At 40.2% G+C, this 14,351-nt stretch overlaps 1 protein-coding gene across 1 annotated transcript in view; it reads right to left on the reverse strand.

The window, feature by feature from the left end:
- The window catches only part of Bmper (BMP binding endothelial regulator), a 230,661-nt gene that overhangs the window by 92,374 nt on the left and 123,936 nt on the right, over positions 1-14,351 (reverse strand). Inside the window, exons 7-10 of the mRNA XM_076938811.1 lie at positions 12,557-12,656; positions 4,553-4,662; positions 2,727-2,867; positions 791-895 (exon numbers count right to left, since the gene is read on the reverse strand). Coding sequence (XP_076794926.1) covers positions 791-895; positions 2,727-2,867; positions 4,553-4,662; positions 12,557-12,656 — 456 coding nt within the window. The remainder of the gene's footprint in view (positions 1-790; positions 896-2,726; positions 2,868-4,552; positions 4,663-12,556; positions 12,657-14,351) is intronic.

Here is a 14,351-nt window from a genome sequence, read left to right on the forward strand (position 1 = left end):
TTTGGCACTCAAGTAAAAACAGCAACTTTTTGTTTATAATAATAGCAGATGTGAATAAAATTAAAAGCTTTCTATAACGGAGAGTAGAGGACGTCGTCTGAATATATGGCTATGTTTTCTTCATTCACGGGAAGGTACTAAATAGGTTTGACATTTTCTCAAAATGTACAAAGCCGTGAAAGGGTTCAAGTTGCTGAGGTGAATTCAATGGAGCCCATGCTTCAGAAGATAATGGTGGCTTTATTCAAGTCTGGGCTGTGGGGTTTTGAAAAGAGGTATTTCCATAAGGATGATGTTTCCATGTGGGGCTACAATGGAGGCCAGGGCTACAGAGGAATTTTCTCCAGAGGAGTTGGGGCTTCTGCTACACAAGGAACTACTCCTTGGGAAGTTACTGTTAAACAACCACATACTACCATGTCTACGAGAGGAAAGCTGAGAGTTGGGAGAAAGGAAAGAGAAGCAAAATGTGCTTCTCTTTGATGTTAAATTGAAAACCCAACGATAGAAAACAAGGTCTAGGCAAGAAAGGTGGAGAAGTGTTCACAAAGGTTTAAGAGATGTCAATAAAGAGCAGGAAGATAGCGGGAAGAGCGGGACAAGAGTTTTGTCACACAAAGCTGGATTCCACGTAGGGGTAGCAAGACAGAATCAAGGAGCTGAACAAGGGACTTCAGCTACTGGGGTATATATGTAAGCTTTGGGAATTCCTGGTTGTCTTTTAGAATGTGGCATGTGCAGTGCATTTCCCCAGGTGACAAAGAAAAATAAAGCCAAATTCCCTACATACCTGTGGGCAGCTGCTAACAGGAACACACTGCTTCTTGCGACACTCTGTCTTCCCCTTCACACAAGCACAGATGCTGCAGTTGACTGAGGACCACATCTCTCCATCCTGCAGGACACAGCACAGAATTCTACTACAGGTAGAGCTGAGTAAGTTCGGTTTATGGTTTCTCCATTGAGGAGAGCATACCTAAGCTGCCTAAGTCAGGTGACTCTGAGGCATCTTGCCCCTCATGTACTCATGTGTTTTTGCTTTCACCCCAGAGGACAAGGAAGTATGAATTTTTATACAGGATGCATGAACAAATCCTAACTTTCCTCTGATTAATGGAATTGAAATATTTGCTATATCAGGCACCACAGCTAATTGAGATGCTTAGATCGAGTGATGTAAGCCACCTGTGCCACGCCACCGAGCCACCCAGGATATAAAGAGAATGGAAGTTATTCAAATAATTCTCCGTGGCCAGGCAGACACCTGGTGAGCACCCATGAACACACAAATCTCAGACAGACAAGTCCTAGAGACAAGACTCTTGCTTGCATACTTCTTGGCTAGCACTCTCCTCCCAAAATGTAGTATAGCACTTGGAGACACAAGCTAGACTCTTGCTTGGATAGAAAGGTACTTAATGAATGCATTGGACTCCTCAGATGTATAATGTGCAGTCAGTTCTCACCTAGAACATAGCAAGCAGGAACATACCTGTACTGAAGTTTGAAAGATCCGACAACAGAGTTAGCTATAAAGACAAGGAGAAAGATCCTTCCTGGGCTCACAGATTCAAGATCTTTTGTGCATCCTGTCCTTTCTCAAATTTTGAAGATATGTTCAGGACTGCAAACCCCATGCTACCTTTCAGGTGAGAGAGAACTAACTGATTCTGTCTATAAGGGCATCGAACTTATAAATGTTCTATGTGCAAATATTCCCAGAGCTCACAATCTCTGTAAAATACTTTAAATCTCGGTTGCTAAAAAAAAAAATCTTTTTAGAAAGTGGCTTGAAAGTATCTTGTCCAAAGCATTATAATGAGAGGAGTTTGCGCTCTGGGCCCAAATGGTGGCTTTGAGTAAAGAGTAATTTACATAAATGTCTCTGAAAACTTGCTGTATCTCCCTCTCCATATGGGAATAATACATTTTCTTCTTTCTTGCAGGGTTCATAAGAATGTAGACCTCTCTCCAATCATGTCAGTGGATAGGAATCCTGAGGGAGCTTCCACATCTGACATGGCATTAAGAGTCCAGGTGCTCATGGGTACCATCAAGCATGTCTTTGGTATAAAGTCTCTGTCATCTTTAAGGAAACCATAGCAGATATGAGAGGGCAGATAGACTGACCAAAGCCAACACCAGCTTCCTGAAGCCAAATAGTTACTATACAGCTTTCCACTTAAGATCGCTATAAAACAACATAGAGCACATGACAGGCACTATTGGAAGGCCAGTCAGCAAGACTTTGAGTACCTGGAGTTGGTCTCTCAAACTTATACTGGTCACTTACATGGCAAACATCAGCATCTGAACACCGACCAATTGAGCCTTTTTAAAAAAGAAATTTATGAAATGCTGCTGATAGCACCAAGTTTTAGATCCATCGGGATCTTGCCATGGTCATGATCTTGACAAGGTGTACTTAGCATCCCCAAGTAAATGGTATGCCCTAGGTCATTTGGGCACTATAACTACACCAACAATTTGGCATGCTCAGCTAAGCCTCAGGCACTGGCTAATCACATGTAGAAAGATATATATATATATATATATATATATATATATATATATATATATTATTTGTAAATTAACATATTAAATATACATGTGTGGTTTTAAATGTATAAATTATGTAAAATTCTAATCTGCATTATGGCCATAATGTCATTATAGTAATATGGCTCCCACAGGCTCATGGCACTGAAGGCTTATCTCATACATACCCTGAAGATCTTGCTACCAAACTTGCACACTTTGACATCTTCAGGGGGCACCCGTAGGAGACACTCTTCACAACAGACATCCTCATTACTATTACAGACACCAGGGTGGGAGCACTTCTTTTTACAAACCATTGTAGAATCCTAGAGACCCAAAGACAAGGCAGACTAAAAATTAAAAATGACTTTAACCTCTCCTACACAGTCTTCTCAGCCCTCCATCAAGAACCCACAGTGGCTCTAAGCCATACTCTCCTAGCACCATGCTTTAATGTCATACAAAAAGCTTTCCATCAAGTTCAAAACATGCCTCGTGACTAATATCTGTAGCAGATGAGGGTGTGCCACACTCCAAGACTTGCTTCTACTGGCCTCTAACTTTATGCTCAAGATCCCAGCATACTTCCTCAGTGGGAAAGAAATTCCAGAGTCAATATGGGGCCAACAGATTCCCTCCTCCCTGCCCTTCTTCACTTTTCTAATATAATAGAGCTTGTTTGGGTTTCCCAGACCTGCCTTAGAAATCAAGAACTTTGAGTGAGTCTGTTAGAGAGGGAAGCTACTCAATACAAACAGAAAGGGGGTATTGATATAACAAATCCCATCTGTGGTAGTTTAAATAAAAATGCCCCCTCCAGACTCATATATTTCTGTGTGTTAGTCCTGTGTTGATGAACTGTTTTGAGAAAAATTAGAAGTATGAGGGGGCGTGCTATTGTTGGAGGAAGTGTGTCACTGGGGGGTGAGTTTTGAGGTTTAAAAAGTTCTGCCAGGCTTAGTCTCTCTCTCTCTCTCTCTCTCTCTCTCTCTCTCTCTCTCTCTCCTCTCTCTCCATATCTCTCTCTCTTTTTTTATGCTGCCTATAGATCAAGATGCAAAGATCTCAGCTACCACTCCAGCGCCATGCCAATCTGCTTTCCTCCATGGTGATAGTGGACTAACATTTTGAAACTAAGGAAGTATGAAATTAAATGTTTTTTTTTTTTTTATAAAAGTCATCTTGTTTGTGGTGTCTCTTCACAGGAATAGAATAATAATTAAGACATACCTGACTCATCAAGTATCGACTTTCTCAAAAATGTCTATGAGCTCATATTATGATAAGCCCCTGACAATTTCAGGAATAGTATTCATTCTATTGCCGGAAGACTGGGACACAGTGCCTGATTATGTCTCAAAGCCCTAGATTTCCTGAAAACCAAAAATGATGTAAATGATAGCATAATTGGCTAGCATTTGTGGGCAAATAGGCTATCCCTCAAGCAGGAGAATCATGAAGGCGACATGTTTCAATAAAGGCTCAGCTTCAGCTTTCCAGAGAAAACTTCAGCCTGTGAAATTTCGGTGTGGATGTGACATCGTGTGCATGGAGACCAGGTTCACAAAATGATGCTCTGTGTAGTTATATAACGCAGTGTATATAGCAGGAGTTGTATGTGTAACACAGGATCATGCACACCATGGGATGTAGGCATCACCTCATGAAAGTTTCCATGGGCTTTGAAATTGACCAGTTTTTATCTCTGTAGTGAACTATAAAACCAGGTCTTTGTCTTCTCTTGAATACAATTAAAGCTATTTTCACTACCAGGTGTGCTACAGAATTCATCTCAAATAGGTAGATCCCTAGAACATAGCCATCTGTATTTGACTGTAGAGAATTCTTAGGATGGCTTCCAGATCTTCTCTGTAAACTTGAGCAAGATTATATTCTTCAGATGCCACCAGCAATGGATCCTTCTGACTAGCAAAATACTATCGAATTTGCCTACAGTAAAACTGGAATCTAAACCCATTGGGTGGTGCCACAGCCCTGAGAGCCCCCTTACCTTGCAGGTGCATACTGTGCAGTTATCATAGACAAATGAGGCTCCATTGTCATAAACATCACTGCGAAACAGGCAGCTCCCAAAAGGAAGGTCAAATACTTTCCTTTGACCTATAGGGAAGCAAGAGTAAGCACAATGTTGTTAAAACAAAAACAAAAACAAACAAACAAAAAAACAACAAAACAACAACAAAAACAGAAACCAGGCATGTCCCATTTTTGCCATCTTGTCATTGGTAATAAAATTATATCACAGGGCTGTGGAACAATCTCACAAAACCAGGTAAGTGTGACATTCAAAACTGGAGCCTTGGGTCAGGTATACCAGAAGGCCCCTAAAAATTACCAACGTAAAAAAATCATTGTATAAAAGTTTAATTCCGCAATGAACTTTGCAGATTCGATGAACTGTTACTATCTGCTTACCACAGTGGCTATAAGCTGCCTTGTGAAGCTTACATGGAGTTAGATTCACTTCAGCAAAACATGGTAAATTCTAGACACTGGATCTAATTCTTCTGTATCTTAAACAAGTGATATCCCCCTCCCAATGTGGCATCAGTGAGAGGCAGGCTGCAGTTAGAAAACAATTGAGATATCCTAATGGTTATCATGAAGTGGCATCTGTTATAGTCTGAATGATTGTGTTCCCACAAAAGTAAGACACTGAAATCTAACGACCAAGCAATAATATTAGCAGGCGAGGACTTTGAAAGGTGATTAGCTCACAGGGCAGAATTCCCACTAAGATGTCCTTATGGAACAGACCACAGAAACATCCCTGTTACTCCCATGATTTGAAAAACACCAAGAGGAACACCAGTGAGCTATAAATAAAACACTCAAAGAATATGTAGAAACCTTGTTCTTGGACTTCCCAGGCTCTACAAATGCATTTCTGCTGTTTGAAAGTTACCCAGTTAAGATTTTATTATTATGGTCTAAATAGGTTTACATATGAGATCTGGAAAGAAGAGGGAAACTTAATTCAAGTGACATAAGGGTGACTCTAATTCCATATCCAGCTTTTGTGAAGCCTGGACTGGTGAGGGAGGAGCCAACGCATTCCCAGAAAGAGAATATGGTTTGATTTATTCCTTTCACCACTGGAGCTTCTACTAGCAAGACAACGCGCAACCATCTCTGAAATGTTACTTTAATTAAAGACTGAGTTAAAAACCAATAATTCATGTTCACTGAACAAATTTATAGCCACATTCCTCTTTCTTTTTACGGAAGATTAACATTCAGCACTAGTAGGCCTGATGGAATCTTTATCAGTAGGTTCAGAATGTCCACAGACATATTAAATGCTGTTCTTACAATCACAGTTGTTGAAAATAAAACTAATAGGAGGTAAGAAAAACTTTTTTCTTCTATGAAAGGTCAAGAATTCAGAGCAAACCCAGCTCTAAATCAACTGGGTCTCATCATGAGAAAAACACTGGCCAGACATCAGAAGACAACAGTGAGCTATGCTTTGGATCTCATAGACTCCTTCATGACCTTGGGTGTGATCACTCTGGGCTCTCTGATTTCACTCATAACATGGCATCAACAACCACTGTCCCTTGTCACAACATCTATATGTAATGGTAAAGTATAAAACCCCAAAATATCCCATGATTAGATAAAATTTAGCATAGTCATTATGCTTTCTTGGCTTGTATAAGTGTGTGTAGTGAGCATGAGTGTGTTATGGATGAGTATATCTGCATACTGCACATGTGTAGATGTAGGTGTGTGTGTGTGTGTGTGCCTGTGTGTGTGAATGTGTATGTTCATGCATGTTTGGGTGCCCTGGGCTGACATCAGGTGTCTTTTTTTAGTTATCTCTATTTTATGGCATGTTCTCACTCATATTCAAAACTCAATGATTGGGCTCGTGTAGAAAGCCATTTCTAGTGATCCCTGTCTCTACTCCCACAAGATGGGATTACAAACTAACCACAAGTCAGTCTACTTACCACTTGGGCTCTGAGGATTTGAATGATTGTCTTCATACTTGTATAACAAGCACTGTTACCCATTGAGATATCTCCCTAGCTTATTGCCATTATTAATATCCTAACCAACACATGTAATTCTCGTGTTCCCAACCACATCTTGAGACTCTTTAACTTCCAGCAACATGTAAGTCAATCCCCTCCCCAAGTATTCTGCTAAGAAACCCTCTGATGTTATTATAGAGCATCAGAAAACCAGTAGCTGGGCCAGGTGGTAGTGGTGCATGTCTTTGTCCCAGTCCTGAAGAGGCAGAGATAGGCAGATCTCTGAATTCAGGTCTATACAGTGAGTTTCCATGATAGCCAGAGATAGACAGAAAAACCCTGTCTCAGAAAAGAGAAAGAAAGAAAGAAAGAAAGAAAGAAAGAAAGAAAGAAAGAAAGAAAGAAAAGAGGAGGGAGGGAGGGAAGGAGGGAGGGAGGGAGGGAGGGGAGGGAGGGAGGGAGGGAGGGAGGGAGGGAGGGAGGGAAAAAAAGCCATTAGCTGAATCACATGGATTGACCATTATAATTACTTCTGCCAAGGCACATGTTAGTTTTAGAACACTGTAGTATAAGAAAAATATCAAACAAGTTTTAAAAATATTTAGTACAGCAACGATGTTAGTAATTTTTCACTAATTGAACATTATTCTATCAGTCCATCAGAGGTATATTTCTACCCTTGAGAAGCAAAGGAAAACTCTGCTTCTGTGAAGTAGTTTTATAATTATACCCATACTATATATGTACCTCAAGAATTTTACAACTGAGCACAAACATGTCCACAGTCAGACAATTACAATCAATCAATCAATCAATTCCTGTAGATTCCAGTACTTTATTTGTGTTTTCATTCAATTCTAGAAAATTTTAACCTTCCCTTTAGATTTTTTCCACCACTCAATTTCAGTTACTTAGCTTTTGTAAGTTTGTATACTTTCTGTCATTTCTATTGTTGGTGATATCCAACAGATACCATCACTAGTGGGAAGAGGCATCCCAAAGAATGGGAAGAAATCTTTTCCAGCTATGTATTTGACAAAGAATTAGTATCTACAAGATACAAATAACTCAAAGATATAATTAACATCAAGAACCAAACAACTCAACTAAAAAATGGAGAATGGAACTAAACAGAAAGTTCTCAAGCGATGATATATGAAAGGTTAAGAAATATGTTTTAAAATGTTCAAAATCTTTAGCCAGTGAGAAACACAAATTTAAACTTTTTTTATATTCCATCCTATCTCAGCCAGAGTGACTAAGTTCAAGCAAGCAAACAACAGCAGCAACAAAATAATAATAATAATAATAATAATAATAATAATAATAATAATAATAATAATAACAACAGGGACAAATTCTGACTTGGCTGTAAGCAAAGAGGAACAGTTACTCACTGCTGGTGGAAATGCAAGCTGCTGCATCTATTATGCAAATAAGTTTGGAAGTTCCTCAAAAAGCTGAAAACAGATCTATCAAATGGTCAACTCAAGTATATTCCAAAAGTAATTCTTATCCTAATATAACAATACTTGCTCATTCATAGTCATTACTACTCTGTTCATAATGGCCATAGAAAGGAGATAGGCTACCCATTCGTTAGTGCACCAACTAATAAATGGATATAGAAAATGTGGGATATTTACACAGTGGAATACTATTCAGTTGTTAACAAAATGAAATTTTTAAGCAAATGGATGAAGCTGGAAAGTCTCATTCTCAATAAGGTAACCCAGACCCAGAAAGTCAAAGGTCCCCTACTTTCTCTCATAGCTTCACACTAGCTTTGAGTCTTCCAATACTTATATCCCAAGTGGAAGGACATAGCATTTTTAAGGATTACTAAAGAGCCATAGTGTGGGACTTTCAAGTGGATAGACACAGAACACATTGGTACAAACTTATACTGATGTGTTCAAAGCATTAAAAGGAAATAATGGAAAGGAAAGGGTTAAATTGGAGTAGTGGAGGGGGGGGGCAGTAACTATGGGGAGGAATTAATAGAACAAAATTATGTTGAAAAAGTCATATGGAAATCTACCTCTCTCTCTCTCTCTCTCTCTCTCTCTCTCTCTCTCTCTCACTCACTCACACACACACACACACACACACACACACACACACACACACACACATGAGTGAGAGGATTTATCCTATTACCAAAAAAATAATACCTCTATTATATACTAAAGACTAATAAAATTAAAAAAAAAAAACAAACACATTGCCAAGAATGAGTTACTTACTATGAAGTTGTTGGCTGCTGGTATCTCAGGCCTACAGCCCACACCTAAGCAGCACAGGCTAGTTATTGCCAGTGTTCCTGGTTCCCCTCTAGAACTTGAGGGCAATTGTTGAAGACATCACTATAGCCTTGAGTCATGAAACATGAAAATGCAAGCTAGTGCTGACTTGGAAGTTCTGTTCTTCCTTGTTAGCTTTGTGCTGGAAGGTGCTATATACATTACCAGAGGAGAAATCTCATCATTACTCTTACCCAGCTGTGAAGATGGCAAACTACATTAATGACTGGCCTGGCAAGACATGCCCACTGGAGCAATATTGTTATGGACATTGGGGGAGTAACCAACCACATTCTGACTCAATTTTTGTGACATTCTACAAGATGAACTTCATAACTAGCACCATTATGAAGCCAAAAACTCATGGATAGACAGGTCACAGGCCTGTTTACTATTATTATTTTTGTATTTATATTTATATTATATATATTTATACTATTATATATATATTTATATTATTATTATTTTGCTAAAAGGTGTTAAGTAGACTTCTAATGAGCAATCATTATGCCTATACATCAATGCATCAGACAACCCTCCTCAGGGAAATTTCTATCTGCAGTAGATAACAATTAACAGAGACCCACACCAGCCAAAGCCCAGAAACTAGGAAGACTACAGGATGCTCAGCTGTGAGTGAGACATGTATACTATACTCCTCCTCCCAAGGCTCGGAGTTCGTTTCAGAAGAGGGGACAGATAAAGTCTAAAAAGCAGGGGGTGGGTGACTATAGGGAAATAGTGTCTCATGGGATGTCAGGAAGTTGCCAATGAGTTCTCAGCAGGTGTGACAGCATACACAAGACCTGTGCAAGCCCATGCCACACACAGTTTCAGCATGGAAGTGGCAGTTGGATGTAAAATCCCACCCTAAGCTGAGGACTTATTGTGATTTGTTAGCTGCTGGGAGGAGAGTTGGTTTTCTCTAAGAGTATAACCACACATCCAAGAATATTTTGGGTTTTATTTTGTTTTTTTTTTTCTCATTTTGTTTTGGTTTGGTTTGGACATGAAATTGAGTGTGTGGAGAAGATGAGATTTGGTCTGGGAAGAGCTGGAGAAGGTGGCTGAATAGGAACAAAATATACGGCACAGTGTTCTTAAATAACTCATAAAAATTTAAAACTAGATTCAAAGCCCTATGAAGAGCTGAGCATGGTAATACACACGTATAGTCCTAGTACTTGGGAGGCAGAGACAGGAAGAACACAAGTTCAGGACCAGCCTGGGCTACATGGCAAGACTCTTCCTCAAAAATAAATAATATTATATATCGTCTCTATGTGGAATCCTCCTTATACATCAATTACCATACCTCTTATTCATGGCTGGAGTCTACATTTCCTCACCAGAGGTCCTTCCATCTTTTAGGATACATGGCACTTTTCAATCACTGCACAGCCATTTGCTTACTGTTATTATTCTACTCAATACTATTCCCTCAATGGGTAGATTGCTGAGTGAGCAGAGCATACACGATGGAAGGATCTATGAATTGATTGATTCCTGAACAGGCATTACAAGTTATTTCCTAAATTAGATGTGACCACTGCCTTAAATTACCCTCCACAAAATGCAAATTATACCTAGAATTATACATATAAATCTTAGCAAAGTGCCTGTCTCTTATCAAAGCTCCCAGCAGATGGCAGATGATAACTATTAGATGTTAGTGGTGATGTAATTTCAGTTTTATCCTGGGCTATGCTATAAGAAAAGGTGTCTTGGGTACTGACTGCTCTGTGTATCCTGATCTTTGATGAGATGCCCCATTGAGAATGAGGAAGGAAATTCTGCAATTCAAGTGGCAGAGGTAATCCATATGCAGGCATCCTGGTCAAGAGAGAAATCTAAGAGCAAGTCAGTATCCAAGCAGCCAGAAGTGGAATTTCATTCAGTCTTCAGCAACCAGAAAGTTTCCTGGTGTTTGCCTTTATCTGTTTTGTTGCTTTTGTTGTTGAGAGGTTATGGTTCTTCTCACCAGAAAAGAACACAAAATCTCCCTTTAATCCCATAGTCATCATGGCGCAACACAAAACATCCTAGGGAGTGGTTCAGAGGCTGGCTGGACAGCTTGATTTAAGCCATTTCTGTATCATTCCGCTCTGGTTTAGCACAAGTTTAAAAAAGGTCTCACTTGGCAGAATTATGATCTTTACATTTCCCAAAGTTTGCTGTTCTTTTTGTGGTCTATCCTAAAAACACAAGTAAGCAGTAAAATGTGTACCAAACACAACAGCCATTGCTCATGTGAGAAACTTCTGACTAGACTCAGCACACCAACAGCATTTGCTTCAAAGCTTTAATCAGTGCCATTTATCTACAAGGCCATGTCCAATCACCTCTTCCTCTTTGATGAGCTCCCATTTAGCTGGCATGGGCTGCACCATGCCCTCAGCTTGGCAGCAATCTATGACACTGGTTTCAATTCAGGGCAGCACATGTGGCCAGACAATGAGTGAAGCACAAGTATATGAAAATGTCTTTAACCCAGTGCATTTAGCAAGTCTCTCTTGTTTTTCTATTTGTGCCATATTTGCTTAAAAGTATGTGTTCGTGCATGAAATAGAAAGTCAGGCATTGTTAGATGAAATTGCAGTAGGATTCCTGAAAAGAGGAGAAAACAGTGTAACAAATGCCTTTATTTGGCAGTTTGGTTGTAGAAAGAAGATAAACTGAAGGTGTGGTAATCTGTGAAGGGAGGAAATAAGTCAGAAAAAGCAAACTGTGGATGAGAGGAGAGAGCTCCAAAGGGGGTAAAGGTTGAGTGGGCCAGGGGCTGAAGCCAAATCAAAAAGACAATCAGTGAAAATCTCCCAAAGACAAAACAATTAAGGCCTTCTGAGAGCTAGGAAGCTTAGAGTTCCATTTTGGGATATTCATTCTACACCTCTGCAAAACAACCCGACTTGCTGGCTGCAAACCTTCAGTGAAATGTGCTCCCCGAGCAGATTCAATTGTACCCTAGGATACAAAGATTGCTGGAGGCAGTAATAGGAGAAAGCAATGCCTGAAACCATAACAAAATAATACAGAGATCCAGAGAACCATTCAGCAAAATTCAAGCCAGAGGTGACCAGGTTCCCTAAGCATCCCTTCAGATTAGAGAAATACCTTCTTCTAAGAGGATTAAAATTAGTAAGTGTGCCTGTGTGGCGTGTAAGAGATCTGATTTCAGTAGCTATGTCTTGCAGCATCTCCAGAAGATTCAACGATAAAAACCATATAAACTATGTGCAGTACCTGATCTATGGTAAAGGCTCAATGTGATAACAGATACTCCCTTCCCATCATGCATCAACTGCTCTTCATTCCAAGCTTCTCACTTCCTGGCATCTTATTCTTCTGGGTGCTTTTGGCTCTCAGGTAGTGTCAGCCTTCAGTCTTTTATACATTTACTTCAGGATGCCTTTACTACATGCTCCTAACAGTCATGTGTCTAGCTAGACTCTTCAACACCATTGTCAACCTGCCAGACACTAGCCAGGTTGTAGCTGCACGCCATGCTCTAGAAACGATGGAAGCCAGTGGTGGAAGAGCAGCTTCTGAGCAGAGCATCAAATAAAGCCAAGGCTTATTCACACAGTTAGAAGGAGCAGTCGTCTCTACCAGGTCACATACACTTGGCATACACATACAACATACACATACACTTGGCAAAAGCCTAGAGAAGGAATGACATTGTTCTTCAACCTGAAAACTGTCACTCACCCAAGCATTTGGGGCAGCACTGTCCTGAGGGTGTGTGACTAAGGTGCTGGGGACAAGAGAGAATGGGACAGACTTCTCTCACGCACTGTGTCCTGCCTCCCTAAGAAAAGAGAGAGAAAAAAAAGCATATTTAGAAAAGTCAGTGAACATAGATGATACAACTAAGATGTCAAGAACAAACCCAAGGCCTTTCTTTAGGATTCGGTCCCTGTACTGACTGTTCAGTGTGAGCCTGGGATTTCCCCCCCAAGCATCTCTTTCAATCTTTCCTGTAGGCTTTACAGATCGCAGCTATGAAATGATGACCCTCGGCTATATAGTTGCAGGCAGCATCCTTCCCAAGACCCCACACACTTGTCTTCATCATTTCCTTTCTCAAACCTTGCTTTGGCATACAATTAGGGTAACCAACCATCTCTGTTTTCTAGGATATGAAATTCAGTTTAAAGTAAAGAAGCGTAAAACAAAGATAACAAAAACAAAAACAAACAAACAAACAAACAAAAAAAAAAAAAAAAAAAAACAAGCCACCAGTGCAAGTGAGTTCAGGATATGGGAACTGTTCTGATGGTTACTGCCTCTTGTCACCCATCCCCTAACTAAGCAAAGGGGTCCTAATTTATGAGATTTTTCAAAATCTCTCTGATCCCATCTCTCTGCAGACATCTTCCTGCAGTAAGTGTCCACCACCAGCCTTAGCTTTCAGATGTTGGAAGATGGCCCAAAGAGAGTGTGACCAGAGGACCTGCTAAAGGTGGAGACTCTGGAAGTCAGTGTGCAGGAGGATCGTTTCACCACTTGATGAACACTCTAAAATCTGGTTTCACTAATGCTTATAAGGTTGTAATGGCTGATACAGGAAGGCTGGCAGATCTGAGGTCTATAGTGGAAGTTTTGAAAGCTTTGGATATTGTGTGTATTTCATCCTTCGATCCCAAGAACCCCTTCCTTATCCCTGACACTCTTTCTCGTCTTCTTGACCCACAGCCCTCCCCATTTCTCTGCCTATCAGTCGCTATATTTCTTCTGGAAGGCAGAGATGTAGACTCCTCCCATCACTCTGGATCATGGTCTCTCAGTGAGCTATAACTGAATGTTCAGAAAGTTGGAACATGAAAAAATAAAGTGCTTTCCAGTTAGTTCACATCTACAGATCCACAAGGCTGGCATTCAGACAGTCCTAATGCAATACAAATCCCTAAATGAACTTTATGAATAAAGTCTTATTTTTTGGACATTAAGTAAGTTTGGTAACTAGATCAACAGGTACCAAGTCCTTTGCTTGGCCTCTAAGACAGATCTTAGACAGGGGTGATGAAGAAATGAAGAAATGGTAGATAAATGAACATCCTGACATAGGAAAGCTGGAACCAGGTTATCTAGGTTCTAGAAGAACGATGTGTTTATTTTACAGTTGAGAAGGCAAGTGGGGTTACTGCATATAGCTAAACAGGGAGATGGAGTCATTATACATAAACAAGGAGGCAGGTTTGTGGTATACAGCTGGATCAAGCAAACAAGTTTGACTAGTCTCAGTAGGAACAGTCTCTGTAGAGGAGCAATCTTCAGGCCATAAAAATTCCAGGGCAGAAGGCCACAATAGACATTTTCTGCATACACTATTAATACCCTCAGACAAACAAGGAGGGAAGGCTTTGCTAATTTCTAATAAACCTCAACACCATCCCACCCCTACAAGTGGAGGTAGGGGTAACACTTTGCCATTCCTCAATGGCTCTGAGGCTCTGGGGTCCTTGGCATGGCCATGTCCTGGACATTCTCCCAGAACTTCACT

This window comes from Arvicanthis niloticus, chromosome 8 (assembly GCF_011762505.2).
Source record: "Arvicanthis niloticus isolate mArvNil1 chromosome 8, mArvNil1.pat.X, whole genome shotgun sequence".
NCBI lineage: Eukaryota > Metazoa > Chordata > Mammalia > Rodentia > Muridae > Arvicanthis > Arvicanthis niloticus.